This window comes from Dipodomys ordii, unplaced genomic scaffold (genome assembly GCF_000151885.1).
Source record: "Dipodomys ordii isolate 6190 unplaced genomic scaffold, Dord_2.0 Scaffold189, whole genome shotgun sequence".
Taxonomy (NCBI): domain Eukaryota; kingdom Metazoa; phylum Chordata; class Mammalia; order Rodentia; family Heteromyidae; genus Dipodomys; species Dipodomys ordii.
Window position 1 is genome coordinate 839,809 of NW_012267405.1, and position 24,173 is coordinate 863,981.

Below are 24,173 nucleotides of genomic sequence, written 5' to 3' on the forward strand. Positions count from 1 at the left end.
AGAAATGTACTCGTTATCTTGCCCATGTAATTGTAACTCCTCTGTATGGTATTCTCACAATAAAAAAAAAATGTAAATGACAAAAAATAAAAAAAAAAATCGATGGCTTAATAAAAGCTGTCTAATAGGGAGGTGGACACACATGTATGGATCAGGAAGATTTGGTTTTCAAACTTGATAATTATCAAACCCAAATTATCAATCAACCAAAAAATTTTAATTGATAAGGGCAAAGAGTAGAATTCTAGAAAAAAAAGGATGGATAGAAGAAAAAAAAAATCAGCCCTCACCAGACTCTGATGCTCAATACAGTCGATGGCTAGGGAGAACACAACTAAAAGTATGTGCAGATTACAGAAACTAGGTTACTCAACAAGTGGAAAATAATTCCATTGGAATGGCAGCATGAGGAAAAATGAGACCAGACTTCAGACAGCGTCTGAAAACATGAACACTACTGTGGTCCAGTACTAGAGGGAAGGAGGAACAACAAATCTAGAGCTGATCTTCCTTTTCTTTCTTTCCTCCTTTTTTTCTTTTTTTGGCAGTACTGGGATATGAACTTAGGGTTTCATGTCTGCTAGGCAGGTGTTCAATCATGTGAGTCACATCTCCAAGACTGTTTTTTTTTTTTTTTTGCTGGTTATTTTGGAAATGGACTTAGTGAATTTTTCTTCCCAGGCTGGCTTTGAACTACGACCTCATCAGCCTGAGTAGCTATGATTATACATATGAGCCAAAGGCACCTGAAAGTCCATTAAAATGTTCAGAAACTGAGCACAGTAGCACATACTTTGCATCCTAGCATGTGGGAGCCTGAAACAGGAGGACCTGTGACAATTCTAGGCCATCAAGAACCTGCCTCATTGAAAATAAAAACTGGAAAGAAAGAATGAAAGGTACGATGATGTGGGATTAGGTTCAAAGGCAAGAATCCACTCCATTCCTTAGTGTTAACTGTTTATTGTGCTAGATATATGTGACACAAAGATAAAACTGTCTCTCAGGGACTTAATGGTTGAGTAGAACATGGCTCATGGCTGTTCTACTCTAGGATAAAACAGCCTAAGTAATCATAGGTCCAATTATAACATGAAAAAAGTTATGTTTCCATATTTCAATAAACATAGCACTTCTTAAACATTTTTAAATTTTGTTCTGTCTCACGGTGTAAGCCAGGCTGGCGTGGGACTCTCTACCTTACTGCTTCAGCCTCTGGAGTGCTGAGATGACAGGCTTGGATCACCAATCCTGGCTCACAACATTCTATTTAGGTGATTTACCTGATTCTTTTTAGGAACTGTTTTGTTTGTACACTTGGTTTCTTGAGACTTCCTCTTATTAGTTTTCTTTTCTCTACAAGGCGGGGTCTCCATATTCTCCAAGTTGCAAATATTTGATTGCTAAAAAAGGAAAGTTAAACTAAAGTTACTATATAGAGCTAAGCAGTTACATTTTAATGCAAAGTTCTCACTTGGTTCTCTTCCATCACACTTGGGCCTGGCAAGGCTAATGAGTTAAGTGGTCGACCCCTGGGTACAGCCCAGGCCCACCCCCCATTTTACATCCTGTTACCCAACTGCAAGTTCTACTGCAGACACTATACCCAAAATGCAAAGGACAGAAACACCAATCATCATCATCTGATTTAGCAAACACAGATCCAGAAGTATAAGGATGCTACATAATTATATTAGAAAGACAGAAAGAACTAACTTTAACTACATAGAGAATCTATAATTCAGTATTTAACTGTGGGGTTATAAGAAAGCCAGGAATTATTAGATTACTTGGAGTTGGAATTCTTGGTTTTCCTTCCAATCACAGTACAAAATAACATACTATGATATTACAGGAAAATCCAATTTTATGGAATTTAATAAAACAGCAAAAAATATCTATCAATGTGAGTTATTAAAACTCCGAGATGAAACCCAGTGTTAAACATATCAAATGACAGTTTAAGAGAGAGTTGCCGTTATGTTGTTTTCTAGATCTGGGTCCACCTTTTATACAATTCATAAACTCATGTAGACCTCAAAACTTTATCTTCCACAAGAATGTAATTCTGAAAGCATTGTGTTCTTCAGTGGATTAGTCTTACAGGATTAGTCAAAATCAAATTAGCAAAACAGCATTACTCTGGATTACATGCAAAATAGGATAAGGTATCAACTCTTAATGACATTGACCAAATAAGGATTTGACCCATAAAAGTTTATCATGAAGAGATCTGTGCCTTCACCACTTACCTTCCTTCTGTTAGAAGTCCGGGTTACTCTACTGACTTTATGGGAAGACATTTTTTCAGGGTTATTTGAAGAAATAAAGGTCTCTGTGCCTGATAATCAAGACAAGAAAAAACAGGTTGCTAATACAGAAATATTACGTGCATCATCTGTGGAAACTCTAGATGCTTTATTTTTGGATATTACCATTGCTTTGTTTTTTCCTAAACAAGAGTTTTTATTTTGAAGGGGCTTCAATACAACCTGTCAATTTTTTAATACAATGCATTATGATCAGTGTCACCCCTTCCCATCATTCTCGCTTTTGCTTAAAATATTACATTTTAAAACAAAGGAGGAAGCTGCAATGCTTGATAAGAAATGTACGCATTAACCTGCCCATGTAATTGTAACCCCTCTGTACAGTATGTTCACAAAAAATAAAAATAAAAAATAAATTAATTAAAAAAAATTACATTTTAAGCCAGGTGTCAGTGGCTTATGCCTGTAATCCTAGCTACTGAGGAGGCTGAGATCTGAGGATCACGGTTCTCAGCCAGCCTGGGCAGAAAAGTCTGTGAGAATTTTATCTCCAATTAACCACTAGAAATTCGGGAGTGGCACTGTGGCTCAAGTGGTAGAGCATTCACCTTGAGGTGAAGAGCCCAGGGATAGCGCCCAAGCCCAGAATTCAAGCCCCACGACCGACAAAAAAAAAAAAAAAATTACTTTTTAAGTCTAAATTACTTTTGCTTATGATATTTCACTGTTGTTTATAATATTATATTTAAACATAAATTACTAAGAAAAACAAATTCAGAGGCCCAAAAGTGTTAAAAAAAAAGGAAACTTCAATGTTTACTAAATAACTTTTACTACTTTGCATGTGACATATCTCAATGCTAAGACAACACCCTAAATCCTAATGCTGTGAACACATTAAAATGCACATTATTCATAATGTCCATTTATTTCAAACCACATTTTGTGGAATAGTTGAAATGAGGGCATTAATAAAGCTACGAAAATATTGTATTTAAATTTCTTAAAGTTTAGGAAAATTTTGATTTGATTGCTTTTATCAATATGAATAAAAGGTAGTCTAGTAAGTTAAGGGTTTTTCAAATGTCAGTGGCTATACTGAAAATCAGAATGATCTCAAATAAAAACAGAACAAGCCAAATGCAAAATTAGTAGATGGAAAGAAATAATAAGGTTAGGGCAGAAAGTAATAAAATGGAAAGACAAGTGTAAAGATTCTGGTTATCTGAAAAAAACACATGAGACTGATCGACCACATCCAACCTGACCAAAAGGAGAAAAAAACCCAAATAAATAAAATTCAGACGTCAAAATGGGACATCACACACACACACACACACACACACACACACACACACACACACACACACACTCACACTCCAGAGGACCATAGGGGAATATTTCAAAAAAATCTACATTTAAATAAGCTAAAAAATCCGGAGCAAATGGATAATGTTTTTGGCCTACCCAACTGAACCAAGAGGATATAAACCTTTAAACAGATCTATAACAAACATAGATCATAACAATGCAATTGAAGTAGTAATAGTTTCCCAACAAAAAATGCCTAAAAAAACCAATCCATAGCCAAATTCCATAGGACCTTTAAAGAAGAAATGGCATCAATACCCTTCGAACATTTCCATGAGATAGAAAGGGAAGAAATAGAATGCTATCAAATTCTATGAAGTCGGTATTATAATATTCCCAAATACAACAAAAACAGAATTTTAGACAAATCTCTGGTGGACATAGACACAAACATTCTAAACAGAACACTTGCAAAGATAAATAGCCCACAGAATGGGATATTTTTACTAGCTCTGTGTCAGACAAGGGCCTTATATCTAAAGTACACTTAGAGCTCAAAAAGTGAAACTCCTTAAAAATAAAGCCTCAAAGAAACAACAACTCAATTAATAAATGGGCTAAAAACTTAAAGAGGGCTGAGTTCCAGTGGCTCACACCACTAAGCTTAGCTACTTAGAAAGCTAAGATCTGAGATCCCAGGCAGGAAAGTCCATGAGACACTCATCTCTAATTAACCACCATAAAACTGGAAGAGGCGCCGTTGCAAGTGGTAAAGCGCTAGCCTTGAGCTAAAGAGCTGAGGGACAGTGCCCAGGCCCAGAGTTCAAGTCCCATAACCGAGGAGGGCAAAAACAAAAACAAAAAACCTTAAGAGACCTCTCAGAAGTAAGAATGGCCAATAGGCACATGAAGAAATGTTCAGCATCTCTGGTCATAAAAGAAATGCAAATCAAAACAACCTTGAGATTCTACCTCATCCAGTTAGAATGGCCATTATCAAGAAAACTAACAGAAACAGATGCTGGTGAAGATGTAGCCAAAAGGGAACCCTACTACACTGTTGGTGGAAACATAAAATTGTTTAGCCACTCTGGAAAGCAGTATGGAGGTTCCTCAAAAGACTAAACAAAGAGCTTTCCTATGACCCAGCAATTCCAGTCCTGAGCATTTATCCAATAGATCACAAAGAAAGTCACACTAAAGCTATCAGCACAACCATGATCACTGCAGCAACGTTTACCATAGCTAAGATATGGAATCAATGCAAATACCCCTCAGCAGATGAATGGATCAAAAATATGTGGTATATATACACAATGGAATTCTATGTTTCCATCAGAAAGAATGATAGTGTACCCTTTGTAAGGAAATGGAAAGACTTGGAAAGTAAGAGAAGCAAGCCGGACCCAAAGAAACATAGGTTGCATGATTTCCTTCATTTGTGGTAACTAAAATGTGCCTATAAATCTACAAATAAACACACTGGATGATAAAAAGAAAAAATATATACCTGGACATTATAAATTATACAGGACTCTAGCTATTCACACAGTGAGACCAAAGAAGGATATAAGCTTGGAGAGGATCATACAGGCTCAATAGCTATGTGCATATGATCATATAAAATGATATTTACTGAAATGAATCCAAGAAATAGAAACAAGAGTATTTTATGTTACTTTGCTTCTTGTTCTTTTATTTTCCTTCTGTTTTTTATTTGTGTATATTTTCTTATATGTAAGTTGATCTATTTTGGGGAACATAAGGGGGAGCAATGGTGGGACAGAGTGAACAATTTAGCAGTGATACTCACTAGAAACTATGCTGAAAATAAACTATATAACTCATGTGGGAGGGAGGTCAGGAGGGAAAAACTGGGAGAAAATGAGAAATGGTGACACTATTCAAAAAGAAATGTACTTGTTACCTGACTCATAATGATTAAAAAAAATTTGCAAACAGAATTCAATTAATAGCTCATTAATAAGATCAGACAATCACAATGGTTTAATCCCAGAGATATAAGGATGGTTCAACTTATGTAAATCAATAGATACAACACAGCACATAAGAGTCTGATGACGAAGATCACATAATCATTTCAACTGACACAGAAAAAGCCTTTGATAAAATAACAGCATTTTACACTATGTGCTCTAAAGAAACTAGGAACAGCAAGAATGAAATGAACATAACAAAGGCCACATATGACAATCCTATATCCAACATCATACTAAATGGGAATAAACTGTCATGAAGCTGTCATTACTGAGTGCTATCAGCAGGAGAGGGGAAGGCAGATGAGGAGAGAGGGAATGACAGTAAAGATGGCCCAAGAACTTTATATGCATGTAAGGCAACTGTTGACATTGTTTAAAGGGTGATCAGAGGAGAGGGCTGGATGGGGTGAAGTAGAGGAGGTACACTGTACATATTTTGGGGAATGTCATGATGAAATCCCAGTATACAACTAATGTATGCCAAAAAAAAGTGACCCTAACTATTCAAATAATTTCACTTGTGCATTGTAGCTTACTTTAATACTTAACTTGAGAAAGCAGCAGGCTGCATACAGCAAGTTTACAGAGTGGTACCCATATAAAGCAAGAGATTGGGATGTAATTTCTTATAAGCTTTTCTAACCACAGTATCAGGTTTTGTAAACCAGGCATAAACATTAAGAAAAAAACCCAAAAAAACAGATCACGTGACAGGCAGACCTGTGAGTTTTGAGATGATACCTACCTGAGACAGCCTCACACGGTGAAGATTTATTAGGACTCAGAACAGGGAGCGATACCGGAAGTGGCTCTATGTTTTCCTAAACAAAAGGAAAAAACAGTAAAAATCTCCTTAAATTCAGTGGCTAAACAATATGAACTTTTATTCAGAATAAAAATGAGAAGGGCTTATTCTGTCAAAGGGAATTATAATAAGTATAAAGAATAGTAAGTATAAAGATGAGAACTGTAGCAGAGCATGGAGGTACATGCCTGTAAGGTATTCAGGAGGTTAGGAAATTTCAGTCCAGTCAAGATGACATATGAGACCATCTCTCAGGGGAGGAAGGGAAGTAAAGAGGAGAGAGGGAGAAGAAAGGGAGAGAAAGGATAGGGGGCCCGGTGACAGTGGCTCACGCCTATAATCCTAGCTACTCAGGAGGCTGAGATCTGAGATTGCTGTTCAAAGCTGGCCTGGGCAGGAAAGGCTGTGAGACTCTTATCTCCAATAAACTACTCAGAAAACCGGAAGTGGCACTGTGGTTCAAGTGGTAGAGTGCTAGCCCTGAGCTGAAGGAGGGGCAGAACCCATGGCCCAGAGTTCAAGCCCCATGACTAACAACAACAAAAAAAGGGTAGGGGAAGGAGGAAGGGAGAAAGACAATAACAAAAGATTAAAAAGAAATCTAAGCAGGAAAGGATAATTGTATAATGCTGACTCTTCATCTCTCCAATAAAATGTTTACTGTCATTGACTAAAAAGAAAAAAAAAGTATTAGAAAATCAAAGTAACCAGATGCTGGTGCATCAACCCTGCAAATCCTAGTCACTTGGGAGAGTCCTGTGTTAAGCTCTGGCTGCTCTATGCCTTGTGTTTTCCTGTGTCACTCTGCACTAGCCACTGCACTTCTCCTGTAGCTGGAGTAACAGGTACATGTCACACACTATAACTGCACATGGCCCACTGCTTGAGATGGAGCCTCTTGAACTTCTATTTTAATGGACTAGCCTCAAAGCATAATCCCCTGATCTCTGCCTACCAAGTAGCTAAGCTACTTGGGTTTTACTTAGATTAAGAAGCTGGCTTTCTGCTTCTCCCTCTTCTTCCAATCCCTCCCTGTCCTTCTCCATGCATTCTGGCTGCCAGGCAGTACAGAAGCCATTTTACCACCCAGCCGCTGGGAGGTTCTGCCTTAGGGCTGGGACACCTCTGAGACCAGGAGCCAAAAATCTCCTCCTTCAGTTCTGTCAGGAGTTCTAATATAGTCAGTGCTCGCACTCAACAGGTTCAGCCGGATGAACAGCTGATGTATTACACTCACAAGATTCTCCTCCTTGTCGTCAAAATTGGGTTGAAGTAACTGCTCAGGAACTGGTGACAGGTCGGAGGGCTGGGGGCTGATGCTGCTCAAGTCCTTCTGTCGAGCAGGTGTGCCTCCTTTACGCAGTGGAGTGTTTGCTGGCAAAGACTCATCAAACACCTCGGGGCTGAGGTCCTCTCCAAAGGTCACTCTCTTCCTCTTCCTTGTGGTGTGTGCAGCCAGCACCTTACAAGCGTCTTCATCTTCAATGGGTAGGAAAGGCGAACACGTGAGAAAATGAAACTATTTTATCTAAAAGGATATACTAACCAGGTGCCAGTGACTCACACCTATAATCTTATCTACTTGGAGGCTGAGATCTGAGGATTTCAGTTCAAAGCCAGCCTAGGCAAGGAAGTCCATTAAATTCTTATCTTCAATTGACCACCAAAAAGCTGGAAGTGGAGTTGTGGATCAAGTGGTAGAACCAGCCTTGAGTGAAAAGGTCAAGCTAAGTGCAAAGCCCTGAGTCAGAGCCCTAGCACTAACACCAAAAATAAACAAAAGGGGCTGGGAAGGTGGCTCAGGGGTAGAGTGCTTGCCTCACATACATGAGGCCCTGGATTCGATTCCTCAGCACCACATAAGCAGAAAAAAGCCAAAGTGGCGCTGTGGCTCAAGTGGTAGGGCACTAGCCTTGAGCTAAAGAGCTGAGGGACAGCGCCCAGGCCCAGAGTTCAGGCGCCACGACCGACAAAAAAAAATACAGACAAATAAATAAAGGCATATACTAGAATATTTCAACACAATATATTCAACTATTACTGGTATTACTAAAAGAGTTTGTAGAACAACTTCAAAAAAAAGAGAGAGAAGCAAATTTCCAATAAAAACATGGCACAGATTTAAAAGTAAAAATATGTATATCTGCCAAGTCTATAAAACAGGAATGAAATGTTGTTTACAAGTTCCACCAGAAGGTTAAAAATAGGTGAAACAGATTTTTGGGCGGGGAGGGAGGCAGGACCACAGGCACACATGCAAGCCCTCTAACATTAAGCCACATCCTCAGCTTAGACCAATTCTGAGACTGCAGTCATTCTACTGGTCCCAGGGGCTCTTTATTTGCATGGAATAAAAGAAGCATCAATGTACTCTTGAATCACTAAAACCTGACGCATCACATCCCGTTTTATTGTGTCAAAATGAATTAACTTAAAAAAATATTCTACCTGCTTTTTGTTCTTTGCAACAGCTTGAAGGACTGGAGACAAAGCGTGGACGCGGCCCGTGGTTGCAGAGGCTGTGGTGGTGTTCCTAAACAAGACAGTCACTGAGAATGGAGCCTGATGTTTCCCTGCAAGGCAGATGCTGGAGCACTCAGCGTGACCTTAATTCTCATCATCATTCTGGCTTAAACACCAGTGTCAGTACAGGGGCTTGCTCCACATACAAATATGAACACATGCAGGAATAGATGCACATATACACAACCATACTTCCGGAAGAATGCTCTACCCAGGGATGAGTTCTCAAGGTGTAACCCCTCTGAACAATTAGTAGACAGGTGAAAATGGCTATTCACAATGAAGCTGAAACAATGTCTTGTCTGAGGAGGATGGGGAAAGGGCAGAAGAATGGAGAGTGGAAAGGTGGGATAGACTCGTGTGTGTGTGTGTGTGTGTGTGTGTGTGCGTGCGTGTGTGCGTGTGTGTGTGTGTGTGTGAAGATGGAATGAGCAACACAGATCAAGACACACTGTATTCATAAACTGACATGTTGAATTCACTCTCCTTGGTACCTCTATTGAAGATAATTTAAAAAGGAAGATAAAGAGCCTGTATTATGAAATACTCAATGACAGACATTTGTTTAGTTACTAGAGTAGCTGGAAGGAACTGGATAGGTCAATATTGTAAATTTTAAAAAATTATCATTTTAAAAAATGGCCTGAGGTGTAAGAAGTACAGTAAAACAAGAAAAACAAAACCAAAAAAAAGGCAGGCTGGCTTTCAACCACAATCTCCCAGATCTAGGTCTCCTGAGTAGCTAGAGTTATAAATATGAGACACGGGAGCCCAGCTCAAAGTATCTCTCAATCACCACGCCTCCTTTCTCCCCAGTCCTTGCTCCCATGAACTCGTTCATTTTCTCCAGCCTAGCCCTTTCCCACAACAGAACCTGCTCAAGTCACAGTCGTACCCATAGCAATGTCCTTAGAACAGCTATATCCCAAGCCAGTTATCTTCCTGACCAGAACATGAAGGTACAACACTGAAAAAACTTACATGGCATATATCAATCACATGCAAATTTGTTTTCATCAAAACAACTGAAGGAGTACATAAATAACCCAAACTTTATAAACCAATCAATGTTGCCTAACTCAGTATCAATATCCCTTATAATTCATCAACTCAGTTGTCAATATCATCCTATGATTCTAGTGGTGTGACTTGGGAGTTTGCTGAGTGATGTCATTAAGAGAAGTAAAAGAAAAACAAGACACCGTAAGTAGTGATGGAGGGATTAGGGATCCAAATGAGCTCTTCAACCCAAATGAAGTTGTTTAACAAAAAACATTTAAAATAGCAACTATCAGCTGGACACTGGTGGCTCATGCCTGTGATCCTAGCTACTCAGGAGGCTGAGATCTCAGGACCTCAGTTCAAAGCCAGTCTGGGCAGGAAAGTCTGTGAGACTCTTATCTGTAATTAACCACCAGAAAACAGGAAGTAGCTCTGTGGCTCAAGTGGTAGAGCGCTCACCTAGAGCCGAAAAGCTCAGGGACAGCGCCCAGGCCAAGTTCAAGCCTCACAACCAACAAAAAACCAACAACAAAAACTATATATCAGAAATGGGGAGACTTATCTGCCAAGGGCCATTTGGGTATTTGTAACATCACTCACGGATTACACAATATGGTTTCAGGCCAGCCTAGGCAAAAATATCGGCAAGACTTTCTCACAATGGAAGATGCTGGGTATGGTAGTTCACACCTGTCATCCTGGCTACAGCAGAAAGTATAAAATAAAAAGACTAGTCTAGGTGCATGCCCAGGTAAAATGTAAAGCCTCAAAAAAAGAGTATAAGGAGGGCTAGAGGCACAACTCCGTGGTGAAGCACCCTCCTGGCAAGACAGAGGCTGACTTCAAATCAAACACCACAAAACTGAAGAAAACAAGAAAGAGGAAAGGAGAGCAAGCATAGAGAGGAAGGGGAATAGATCCTTCGACACTATCATGTCGACACTATTGCGTGAGGAAATGGGATCTTCCTACCTGCCTGCTCTCGGGAAGTGGGTTCACAGGTTTCTTCAACACAGAACGAAGCACAGAGGCCTGGGGCAGTAGGGTGTCCTCAGTGCACACTGGCATGGCGGGTGATGTGACATCCGGGCATGCGCGGGCGCTCACTCCTGCTACGAGCCCATCCAGGGGGACAGCATTTTCTTCCACGCCGTCAGCAACCACCCGTCCTTCGAGATAAAGCCATCAGCGTGAGAGACAGAAGACGCCCAAGCCTGCTTGTTTCACACCACAGACATCTGATATGGGGCATGTGCAAAGATAATACCGTGACTATTAAGGAATTTCACGGGACGCAGGGCTTGCCCTGCTCATTCCAGCTGTTCAGCAGGTGGACATTTGGAAGATCATGGTCTAAGGCCAGCTTGGGCAAGTTTAGTACCTCATCATAATAAAACAAGCCCAGCATGGTGTCAACAGCAGGCCTATAGACCCAGCTACATGGGAAGCCTCAGTAAAAGGATCAAGGTCCGAGACCTGTCTGAGCTAGAAGTACAAGACTCTACCCCAAAAGTAATGCCAAAGGGGCTGGAGGTGTGGTTCAGGTGGTAGAACACCTGCTTAGCAAGAGTAAAGCCCTGAATTCAACCCCCAGTATTGCAAAAACTTAACCTGTTTGAATTCTATCTGATAGTTTAAAGTAAAACTGGTAACATCTATGGGCATTACATTGAAGTAAATACATGACCAATAGTGCAAAGGGCTGGAGGAGCCACGGAGTGGCAGGCCTGAGCTAGAGCTGTCCAGTTCTGTATTTTATGCAAAGCTATACAATATTATCTGGAAGAAGACGGTAAGAATATAATTGCATGTTGGAATCCCAGCACAATTAACAAAACAGAAAGGTTTTAATGGGCTAAATATAACTAAAAGGCAGCAAAACCAGAAGTGCACCTCGACGGTATTCTACTTGCCCAGTAAATGCAAGGTCTTGAGGTCAAACCCCAGTTCCACAAAAATAAATATTCAACTATATGTCTTATAAAAACTTTTACTTGAAGCCAGGTGCCAGTGGTTCATACCTGTAATCCTAGCTACTCAGGAGGCTGAGATCTGAGGATAGCAGTTCAAAGACAGCCCGGGCAGGAAAGTCTGAGGTTCTTATATCCAATAAACCACTAGAAAACTGGAAGTGGCACTGTGGCTCAAGCGGTAGAGCACTCACCTTGAGCTGAAGTGCTGAGGGATAGTGCCCAAGCCTAGAGTTCAAGCCCCACAACCAACAAAAAACAACAACAAAAACTTTTACTTTAAAATAGCCCAAACAAACCAAGTGCTGGTGGTTGATGCCTGTAATCCTAGCTAGTCAGGAGGCTGAGATCTAAGGATCAAAGTTCAAAGTCAGCCTGGGCAGGAAACTCTGTGAGACTCTTATCTCTAATTAACCAGCAAAATGCCAGAAGAGAATTGCGGCTCAAGTGGCTGAAAGCTAACCTTGAGCTCAAAAGCTCAAGGACAGCGCCCAAACCCTGAGTTCAAGCCCCACAACTGGCACATGCATGCACACATGCACACGCGCACATGTGCTCACACACCCACACAGAACACATGCAAGCCATACACACACAAAAGCCAGAAGTACAAGTGTGACTCAAGTGCTAAAGCACCAGTTTTGAAATGGAAACACCAAATGAGAGTAGGCGGCTGAGTTCAAGTCCTAGTATCATCAGCACTCATAAAATAATAAACAAAATAACCCAGGCAGAACAAAAACAATCCTAACAACTTGCTAGAAACTCAAATACAAGCAAATTGATGCTGGGAAAGGCTAAATGATTGTCACATAAAACACCTTCAGTACACTAGAAAACAGAAGTGAAAGGATACTGATTCTCTAACAAAATATGCTTGTTTGTAGGTCTTGAGTTTGTTTTTTCCCTCAGAGTGGGGGAGTTCACTATGTGTCATCCATAGGTGTGGACTACTATGCTTGGCTGACCCTACTCCACACAGTATTCGACAAGCCTAGAAATATTCACGAACTCCGGACAGCAGTTCGAAAAGAAAAGATTGCTCAGAAAATGGTTAAGTCCACAATACATTTAAAAACATTAAGTCTACAATATACTTCCTAGGTCAAGAGTTCTAAAAATGTAGAAACTCATTAGTGTCCCCCAATTTTAGTATGGCCACACTAATCACAAATGTCACTGGCACCGAGTTAGATTATATACTTACCATTTGAAGCCTCTGTGAGCTCTTGAACAAAAACAGACTCCTCAATTGCAAAGCCAGATTGGGTAAACCCAAGATCAGATGATTTCTGGGGAAGAAACATTCAAGAGTTAAGAAGTGGCTCAGAGCGGTGGCACAAGCCTGTAATCCCAGCTATTCTGGAGGTAGAAATTGAGAGGATGGTGGTTCATGGCCCACCTGGTCCTCAACTAACAAGCTGAGTACAGTAGTGCCTACCTATTGGTTCCAGCTAATGGGAGGATCAGGCAGGAGGATCTCAGTCCAAGCCCAGACCCCATCTCAAGGACCCCATCTCAGCTTGGGCTGAGGCTCAAGCCTGCAGCAAGCAAGAGTCTACAGTGATTTAACGATGGATGGTTCATCCTGACTGTACCCCAAACATCTCCCCAAACAATTTTCGTTGGCAGCCTGTTGGAAGCCTAGAAAGCTGTGTTATCTGCTTATCCACTGAAGAGCAAATTCTCAAAATAAAGGAAAGTATTATATAATGACTGATCAAACATAAAAAGGGAAATAAGTAGTAGGCAGGAGAGAAAATCTATTGCTCTCAACTTTGCGATCATTTCTGCATCACGCTGCACATCCAGACAAAGTTCTGATGACAATTACTACTGCTTCAGTCAGATGATGATTTTATATTAACCTGAATATAGCAGAAGGGGCAACTTTGAGACACAAAAGAAACCCACTAGATCTGGGAATCTCTACTAACCAACATGCACTTAGTCATGCACTGGGCTAAGTGACAGAGCAGGTATAAAAAAAGAGTTCCAGCTGCGATGTGGCAATTGCCTCTTCCCAAAAAGAAGGCAAGAAGCTCCTGGAAAAAACTAACCAAGAGCACAAAGCAATAGAAGGCACTCTGAGCCAGGCACCGATGGCTCAAGCCTGTAATCCTAGCTACTCAGAAGGCTGAGATCTGAGGATCTCGGTTCAAAGCCAGCCCAGCCCAGGCAGGAAAGTCCATGAGACTCTTATCTCCAATAAACCACTAGAAGACCAGAAGTGGCGCTGTGGCTCAAGCAGTAGAGCACTCGCCTTGAGCTGAAGAGCGCAGGGACAGCGACCAAGCCTAAAGTTCAAGCCCCACAACTGACCAAAAAAAAAAAAAAAAGGCGCTCTGGAGACTGGTGGTCCTCATAGCTGCATGCTAGTCAATGGACTGCAGGAGAGGAATTTTCCTCCCACCTTAGGAAAAACGACAGCCTTGTCCTTTAAGAATCTTGATAGGCTTTGGTGGTCACAGGCCAGAAAACTCCTTAAGTCTACCTGAAAGAAGTGAGCAGAACAACAGGAATGGCTGAACAGCATCCTGCTTCCCCACCAGACTTAGGCAAGGCAGGGCCAGTAAGTGGAAGTGCGTAACAGCACTACACACACAATCCCCAGTCACTACTGCAGGCAGCTGGAGTTGATGCTTAAATCACCCCCCATCCATATGCCCAAAGCACAAAAAGCTGCTTGCTTGAGGAGCCAAGCACTTCAGACTCACGCCAGCAACCCTAGCTACTCAGGAGGCTGAGACCTGAGAGTCTCAGTTTGAAGCCAGCCCAGAGAGACAAATCCTCAAGACTCTTAATTCTAATTAACAAGCAAAAGGCCAAAACAAGAGACATGGCTCAAATGGTAGAGCACTAGTTATGAGTGAAAAAGTCAAGTGACAGCATGAGAGCCTGAGTTCAGGCCTCACACAATAACAGAAAACAAAAACAAAAACTGGCTTGAAGACAAGACAAGACCCAATCATCCCCTCACGCAGAAGACCCCAGGGCTCTTTCCATAAAGTCTTCTGCATCCAATTAGTGGCGGAAAGTAACCTACCTATTAGAACTAGTAAAAGTAAAGTTAGCGTGTGGGAAACATACTTGAAATTTAAAACCCAGTCACCATGAGGTTGAACTACTACTGCCTATGAGCCCAGTGTGAGTGTCTATGGAGAAGGTGTGGCTCACCTCAAGGCCAGCAGCAGCACCAGAAGCATGCCGCCTCGGGGTGCCAGCAGTCAACTCCTGCACATCCTCCGTGGCTTTTCCATCCAAGGTACTGAAAGGGTCAGTGGACTTGCTCTGCGAGGATATTCTCCGACGTTTGGATGAGTTGGTAGAGGACCCACACTGCTGGTATTCACCAAGGCATTCCTTTTCAGCTACTTACAGAAAATAGAAACAATGACACAGGAATATAAATCTCCTTCAACCCCCCCCCCACTTTTTTCTGTATGTGTGCTGGTACTGGAGCTTGAACTCAGGGTCTCATGCTCTCACGTGGCTTTTTTTTGCATAAAGCTGGTGCTCTACCATTTGGGCCATGGCTCCACTTCCTGGCTTTCTGCTGGTAAAGTCAGCCCAGGCAGACTTTGGACCATCATCCTTAGATCTCAGACTCCTGAGTAGCTGGGATTATACACATGAGCCACTAGCACCTGGTAGTATTTTCTTTTTAAGTATTATTTTAAAATCTAGTATATTATAGTACTTTTATGACAATTCATTGTTTATGTCTAATTTAACAATGAAAAGGAAGATGTTTATCACTCAAAAAGAAAATCTGAGTGAAAGAAAAAGTATGACTACTAAAAAGATAATCGAAAATTTCATTATTGGACTAAAGCCTTTCTTAGACTTTGTGATGTACAGAGACACTGAGTCACATTTACACTTCTGACATGGTATGGCAGGCTTTCTAAATTTGCTATGAAGCCACCCATTTCCAAAACTGTAAAGGGAATGTTTATCATCTAATGCTGTTCTGTTTCGAGTCTATGTAATTTTTGTAAAAAAATATAACTGCAATGTTCTCTCTACAAAAATGGGAATTTAACATCTACAGAATTACAATGATGGCCCAGGTTAAAAATTCAAAGCCCAGGCAAAAGTTCAAATAAGCAAGTTATAGTCTACAAATACAAATCAGGAAGACAGTTTCAGAAGTGGCACAGAATCTTCTGGAACCTCAGAGGGTAAACTGATTCCTCAGAGGAATGGTTATAATGATCTCAGTTAAGACCAAGACTGTCCAGTCCTGATACCTGAAAGTTTTGTGACTGAAAAATTCAAAATGACTGAAAAATAACATACTGCATTATAATCTCAGATCCAGTGAGGAATACAGCAGACTACTCTGCTGTCAGCCTGAACATATTTGTGGTTACCACCAAAACTGGGTATTGGCACTCACATAAACATTTGCCAAACAACAGCCATTCCATAAAAAGCAAGCACTGCACATTCAGATTTTGCTCTGTGCAAAAGCTGAAGTGATCTAGTTAACTCCAACCTCTTCAAAGTTGAAACTCAATTGTGACGATGTTGCAATGAAGGCTTGTCTCACCATGGTCAAGCCAAACCGGATGGGCTTGCAGTGTATCTGGGTGGTACACTTGCCCAGCATTCCCAGGCCTTGGGCTCTGTCCTCAGCACAGAGAAGCAAGAAATGCACAGTGATGTGTGCAATGTCTTGAATTTTAAATGTGAGGGTCCATGTAAAGACTTTCACATTACAAAATTAAGCTTTTCTCATGTCCCAGGAGCTTGGGACCCAAAAGTCAGTCAGCCTGAACGCAATCTTCCCACTCACGCAAGCCTGCTGCCTCACACCCACCTTCTGTCTCTGAGAATTCTGGACAGTGAGCCATTTTCTTGTTTTCCTTTATGGGGTGAAAAGCTGACCGGAAAGCAGATATTCGCTCTCTTAAAGAAGTAACATTTCGATAAGGTCCAGGGCTACCCTGTGAAGGGACAGACATAAAAAGAGTTTTATAAATCCAACAGTTTCTGTGTTCTAGGCCTATCATCACCAAATACCCAAAGGCTTTTTGAAGATGAGAGATAATGAATGAACCAGTGCAGCACACACTCCTGTCTGGACACTGCCTGTGCTAAAGCATTGCTGCCCTCTGCTCCTCCCTACTTTTCAAAACCTGAGAGTGATTAATGGTTTATGCGTAGTCTCAAGCTGGTTAACATGAAACGAATGAACCAAAAGCAGCCTGGGACTGGTAGACAAAAGGCATTCCCTGTGATTTGCAGGTGAGCAAATCTCAGAAAACATGGAATTCCAGAGATGGACAAAGAAGAAGGGGCAGAAGGAAGCTGTCCACTTGTGAATTTTATCAGAGTGTGCTCAAGTCATCTGAGTGTCACCTTTTGTTGCCAGGGAAATTACCTCCTTGGAGGGCAGAAAGTCGGTCATTCATTTTTTTAAAAATCCGGTGGGGTAAGTCCAAGGCCTCTCTTGAAATCCTGCTGACCAGGTTCCAAACAAAGATTACTTACTGAAATGAACTTTATCATACTAGCAGAACAGAAGTAATCAATAATGGGAAGTTATCTTATAACAAGGTATTGTACATTTAAGAGTTCAGTACAGTAATCTCATCCACTCAGAAAAGACAGGTGGAAGGCAGTTCTAGGCCAACCCAGGCAAACAGAGTTAGTAAGTTTCATCTCAAAAACAAGCCAAACATGGTAGCACATCACTGTAACTCCAGCTGCTTGGGAGGAAGGGAAGGGGATCCTGGTCCAAAGCTGGCTATGGCAATATGTGCAAGACTATCTGAAAAACAAACTATAAGCAAAAAAGACTGGGGTGTGACTCAGGTGGTAGATGACCTGCTTAGCAGGTACTGCAGAGCCTGATTTCAATTATCATTACTGCCAAGAAACAGAATTCAGTTCAGACAAAAAAAAATTCTGATTTTTCTTCTGTTACTACATAGGTATTTCCACTGATGTTAGAACCTGTGGCAATGTTTAAATTCTCATCAACAGGTAAGAGTAAAAATTACCTTCTCAGATATCAGATGGAGAAAAAGTGGTTAAAGTCTTAGAGACATGTTTGATGATCTGTTCATACACTTCACTCTATTCTCAGTTAACTATTTTCAGAAAACCAACTTTCTGTGACACAACAGGAGAGCTGAAATTTGGATACATATGGTGATGCAAACATTTATGACAAACAGCATACGACCTTCACAAAAGGCTCTCTAACAGAGGAAAGACACACAAACTACCCTGAAGTGGCTTTTGTGCTCTCATATTACATCGTGGCATGGCTGGTTTAAGCACTTTAAAATGCTGTTTAGTACAGGAAACTAAAATTCTCTAGTCAAAAATGTTTTCTCCACAGGGCAGCAGAAGTAAAGCCTAACTGAGGTTAACAGGCCACAGCAGAAAAGGTGGGGGACCAGGGCCAGCCAGAACAGGCCGGCAGTTCTAGAAGTTCTGTGGAGGGGCACTGGGCAGGAAGAGGAGCCAAGGAGTCTGGCAAGAACCCCGGGAAAGAAGACAGGACAACCTAGAAGGAAAACCCAGCTCAGAATAATGCACAGGAAGCAATGACGTCCACACTCGAAAATGCTGACATCACGGAAGAAAGCTAGAGAGACTGGGAAGCATGAGAAGGGAGCATTAGGAAAGAGGAGGGCTCATTCCGCACTGTTCCCTCTGGAGGCCAGCAGTGAATGCCAGGCATGGAAAGAGGAGGAAACAGCAGCACAACTGTCATTAAGACACAGGGAATCAGCCCTATCAGCCACACATGCTAAAATGAAAGCCCAGACAAAGGAACTCCAAACTACTCCTATACAAATAAATAGCTGAGGCTTAGTGGTAGAGTGCTCACCTAGCATGCAGGAAGCCCTGGATTCCATTCCTCAGTACCACATACACCGAAAAAGCCCGAAGTGACGCTGTGGCTTAAGTAGAATGCTAGCACTGAGCAAAAGAAGCTCAAGGACAGTGCCCAGGCCCTGAGTTCAAGCCCCAGGACTGGCAAAAAAAAAAAAAAAAAGTAAAATAAATAAATAAATAGCCCAGCAGTACTACCTGATCTTCTACCCTGTGAATACATAATACATTTATTAATGTAAACTTGTAAAAATATCTGCAAGATGATTTTATACTGCTGGGACTGGAATTCAGAGTGGGTAAGACATAAGAGAAAACTAAAACAAAAAACCTAAGGGGGTGAAAAACAAAAGTCACCTCTGGTAACTTGGTAAATTTGAAGATGATATTGTATAATAAATGAGAAGTCTAAACCAGGGAGGGGAAAAAAGTTACTTAGTAACTACCAGAAAAACAAAATTCGTGCAAGAATGGAAAATTAACTGTAACATACCTACATAGCACTTTGAGAAGTATCTACAGAGTTAAAAGCCCAGGCGTGTCCTAGGAATTGCATAAGCACATTGTTTCATTTATGCCAGATTTAATTTTAAAATTCTTGCTGATAATATATCACCTTTATTTTGTATGTGAGGAAACAGACAGAGGACATAAGTAGCCAGCCCCAACACACAACTAGTAAACAAGGCTAAGAATCAAACCAAAGCAACAAAGCTCAGCCTCTCTGCTCTGAGCCACCACACAGCAGATCTGAGAGATGTTTACTGCTGCTGTTAGAAAATTACTGAGAGCAATGGGGACAAATGATGAGAGGGGGGACATCGATCAAGATGCACTGTACTTATACACTGATTTGCTGAATGGTAACCTCTTTGTGCAGCTATTAAATTAAAAAAAAAACCTTCCTATGAAAAAAAATTAGTGAGCACTCCAAAGATTGTATATGTTGCTATATATCAGAAGTATTTAATAGTGTCTTCAAAGAATATTCTTGTGTAACTGACTAAACAAGCCCAACAAAGTTTTGCATGTGTGCATGTTTCAGTACTGGGTTTGAATTCAAGAGTTGTGCTCCACAAAGCACAACTTAAGCCACACCCCCAACTCTATTTGCTTTGATAAAGGGTCTCAATTTTTGGTACGATCACCCTGGGATATTGAGTCTCCCAATCCCAGCCTCATTGGTAGCTATGGGATGACAGGGGTGCATCACTGTGCCCAGCGCAATGAAGATTTCTTAAAAGCTGGTTGCAACGTCAGGAAATCCTACCAATGCACGGTTCACATTGTGATGTTAAGAACTATCAGGCTGGCTTGAATGTGAGGCTTTTACTCATTCAAGAGTCTCAAACAACATGCACATAGGGAAAAACATGGGTTTATTATGCTATGCAGATTTTCCAAATCTTGGCACATTTTATTAGGCAGTATCCAAGTATCACATCAATATCACCACTGATTAATCAGAAAGCCTATCAGGGAGTTGTCAAACTTACATGTTTTCTAAAATTTCAAAATCCTTTAGAAAATGCAAATTTTCTTGTTGGCAACACACGCTTGTAGATGTGGTAGATTCACTGTTCATTTAGAGAAAACGCCAGTCGCATTCCCAATCTTACTACCATGATTTGTCAGTTTCTCTTTCACATAAAAATGATTCTCCATAAAAATGAAATAGCTGGCTCGGCACACAGCTCCATTATCTGAGATGGTTCTAGAACACCCAGCACACCTGTGCGTGTGCTTCCAAAGTGCTGCACAAGGACTTCGTACCTCACAGAATACTCAAGGGCTAGGGCTAGGATGACTCCACAAAACTGGCCATTCTTAGTGCATTAGGGACATTTGATGAAGCTGACATTATGTCCGTGAAGGCCTGACAGCTTGAAATCACCAGCTGGGCACTGACAACAGAAGATGAGCCATTTGCTCTTTTCTACAAGGCTATCCAAAGACATTTGGTCCTAGAGAACCCTTGTCTGTTACACACCAATAGAAAGTTATCATAAAACTATTATAAACCCTAGCTGGCTGCTGATGGCTCATGCCAATAACCCTAGCTACTCAGTAGACTGAGATCTGAATATTGTGGTTTGAAGCCAGCCTGGGCAAGAAAAGTCTGTAAGCCTTTTATCTCCAATTAACTACAAAAACCCCAAAGTAGCTCAAGTGGCAGAGCACTAGGGACAGTGCGTAGGCCCAGAGTTCAAACCTCTAGACTGGGGGGCGGGGTAGAGGTGGGCGTGTGGACAGGGAAGGGAGACAATGGCGACAACCAATGGACGGATGGACAGACACACACCAGAGACAATCTACTAAAAGAAAACAGTGCCTCACCTCATGCTAGAAAAATTGACATTATATATACAAATAAAAAGAGCTCTCTAGTTACCACGCGCATGCTCAACCTCATCAAGAGCTTTTAACACACTCTTAACCTCATCAAGCACACTTAACTCACTCTGCACACACTGACAACTGGCTCCCCAGATCCAAATCAGGTAGATACACCGGAAGCAGCATCCTACACGAGCTTAACAAAGCAAAGCAAGGACTCACCTGGAGAGGGGAACACCAGGATCTCTCCAGCGGAGATTTCTCTGCATTCTTCAAGTTCCGCTGCTGAGCAATGAAGCGGATCAGGTGGTTTGTTTCAGGAGAGCCCCGGGTTCCAACTGCAGAACGTCGTCTGAACTTTTTCAGATAGGGCGATGACTTCCCTGTAAGAAAGCTTTCTTACAAATTGGAACAATACAAAGCAATCACGAGTGATCATGTCCAATGCCCATGATACCCCAGCCCAGAGAAAGCAGAATAAACACGGCAGACTGGGGAAGTGGTGTGCACATCAGCAGAAATCAAGGGATGTGTGTTGTCCTGAATTAGCCCATGCTGCTAGAATGGCAAGCACCTGCTCATAAGTCATTAATAAAGCTATTAACTAAAAACACAAAAACACTTTCATTATCTTTAATTTTTGTTTCACATTTTCTGCACAAAAAATTGGATAATGGATTGCCTTGGACTGAGAATTTCTCCTTTTCTGAATTAAGTCTTATCCCTGAGAATCTGAAGAAAAATTATTCGCCACGACACCTGTACAGTAAGTCTTCCCTAAACCATTTCTTGTTGCATGGTTTCAGACACCTACAGTCTGAAAACAGTTCATGGAAAAGGACAGAAATAAACAATTCATAAGTTACAAATTTTGTGTCACTCTAAACTGGCCAGCTCCATCTTGCTCTGGACACAGATCATTCCACTACAAACACCACCATCTATTATGTCACTTCCTGGCTATCAGGTAATACTGTTGGAGGCTGGTAGAGCTGGCAACAAGTACCCTTATTTCACTTGGTAATGACTCTATGCTCAATAGTAGTGATGCTGGCAATTCAGGTGTGATAAAAAAGAAGCTGCTCTGTGCATTAAGTGAAAAGAAAGTTCAGTAAGATGCACAGAGGTCACTGCATCACAAGGGCCCTGACTGAGTCCACGGATGCTTCCCTCCATGAATTTGTAGGAGGATGGCATTACTGGGTGGTGCAGTCTCACCGGTAGCATGCTCCCTCTCTGCTTCCTGCCTGCCATGAGGAGGAAATTTGTTTCTCCACGTATTGTTCAAGGCCCTATTTTCTGTCTCACATCAGACCCAAAGCAATAGACCGAGCAACCACAGATCAAAACCTCTGGAACCATGAGCCAAAGTCACCTTTTCCTCACTCTAAATGGCTTGTGTCATATATTTTGTCATTGCAATGAAAATCTCAATGCATATTCACAAAACTTTGATTACACAGTTAAGAACTGCTGCATGCTAATCGCATAATCTCTTACTTTGCTTACTGTGATTATCAAGTGTAATCATTAGAATGTATGCCTAGGAAAAAGCAGAACTAGCCTTAGTTCTAAACCCACTGAGAATCGTGGAACAGATCCCTGTGGAGCTTCACTTTACAAATGAATCTCACTTCTAAAGTCTGAAGGTGGACAGAGGTGCAGAACCCAGTCTGTCAGTGTTTTTTTTTTAATTGCTCTTTGATTTCCTCTTATACGTACTCATAAAATGTAGAACTATTCATATCATATCATTTCTTGGATCTCATGTGTCAGGTTGAAAAGTTCCTTGCACTATTCTTTTCCAGGGTGGTCAGGAAGCACAAGACTTAGGACCATGACCATGCTGGGGCTCTGAGTTTGGTAATCCTTGCTGCTAGACAAACTGCAATGCACACAACAGGCCACGTTTCCAGGGTCAGTCAATTAGGATACTCAGTTATAAAACAGTCAGTATAGAAGTGCAACTCCCAGTCAGGTGTCACTCCCATATCCTTGGGAGATTGAGAGGTAAAGGATTGCAGTTTGAAGCCAGCCTGGATAGGAAAGTCTATGAGACTCCTATCTTCAATTTACCACCAAAAAGCCAGAAGTAAAAGGGTGGCTCAAGTGGTAAAGTACCAGCCTTGAGCAACCAAACTAAGAGAAGGCACAAAGCCCTGAATTCAAGCCCTGGTACCAACAAGCATACACATACACACACACACACTCACACATACAAATGACACAACTTCTCTTACCTGCAGAATTCTTAACAAAACTTTCAGGTGTAATTCCCAGTTGCTCCACTGTTACTGTGGAAAAGTTCAAAGGTGACTTAAAAGCATCTGAGGTGCAAAAATTAGGAGCTGCTTCCGTGAGGTTCTTCTGGGGCGTCACAAGCTTTCCAGTCCCCAAAATAAAAGAGGCATTTTCTGAAAACAGACAGCAGCGTTAAGAGGGGGTAGACATCACTTGTCAGAAGAAATACTTGAGTCTTCAATTTCACAAGCAGGCAGCAGAGATCGCCACATACCGGAGTTATTAACAGCAGACTCCTTGCTTTCACAGGGTTCCTGGTCCTTTGAACTCGGATCCATCTGAAAGATGAAAGGGGATGGGGGGGCGGGGAGGACCCACCGCCAATATCAATTCACGTAACTGGCTGAAAAAGCCTCCTTCAATACAATGCAGTGACACGGAAGTACAGAGGGTATTTCTGGGGTGCAAATTAAATACAAAATGGAGAACACAAAGCAGCCGTCGTTAAGACCTGGCCAGGGCTGTTCCGCCTTTCTGGGCCCTGTCCGCCCCCCCACCCCCGCACCGCGTTAGCAGCTGCGGCCGGGTGCATTTCCACAAGTTCCAGCCCGGGGCGGGGTGGGGGGAGCCCCAGGAGCTCTGCTCCTCAGAGCCTCCCGGTTATGCGGGGCAGGGCTCCGTGAGCCCGGCGCTGAGGAGCACCGAGGCCCCAGCACCGGGCCCCGACGCGCACCGACCTACCTCTCACGCCCACCGCACCTCCCAGGGCCCCAACCGATTCGGAAAACTGCGTGCGAGGGTCGCGCGGCCCCGCCCGTCGTCCGGCCGACCCCGGGGGCCCGCTGGCTGCAGCACCCCG

The 24,173-nt window shown here is 41.9% G+C and overlaps 1 protein-coding gene across 1 annotated transcript in view; it reads right to left on the reverse strand.

Annotated features, from left to right (window-relative positions):
* The window catches only part of Cdca2 (cell division cycle associated 2), a 35,685-nt gene extending 11,588 nt beyond the window's left edge, over positions 1-24,097 (reverse strand). Inside the window, exons 1-13 of the mRNA XM_013034397.1 lie at positions 24,056-24,097; positions 23,589-23,652; positions 23,314-23,487; positions 21,296-21,456; positions 16,707-16,833; positions 15,059-15,252; positions 13,089-13,173; positions 10,884-11,080; positions 8,835-8,919; positions 7,624-7,865; positions 6,327-6,402; positions 2,253-2,341; positions 1,284-1,403 (exon numbers count right to left, since the gene is read on the reverse strand). Coding sequence (XP_012889851.1) covers positions 1,284-1,403; positions 2,253-2,341; positions 6,327-6,402; positions 7,624-7,865; positions 8,835-8,919; positions 10,884-11,080; positions 13,089-13,173; positions 15,059-15,252; positions 16,707-16,833; positions 21,296-21,456; positions 23,314-23,487; positions 23,589-23,652 — 1,614 coding nt within the window. The 5' untranslated portion in view covers positions 24,056-24,097. The remainder of the gene's footprint in view (positions 1-1,283; positions 1,404-2,252; positions 2,342-6,326; positions 6,403-7,623; positions 7,866-8,834; positions 8,920-10,883; positions 11,081-13,088; positions 13,174-15,058; positions 15,253-16,706; positions 16,834-21,295; positions 21,457-23,313; positions 23,488-23,588; positions 23,653-24,055) is intronic.
* Between the last annotated feature and the right edge of the window lie 76 nt (positions 24,098-24,173).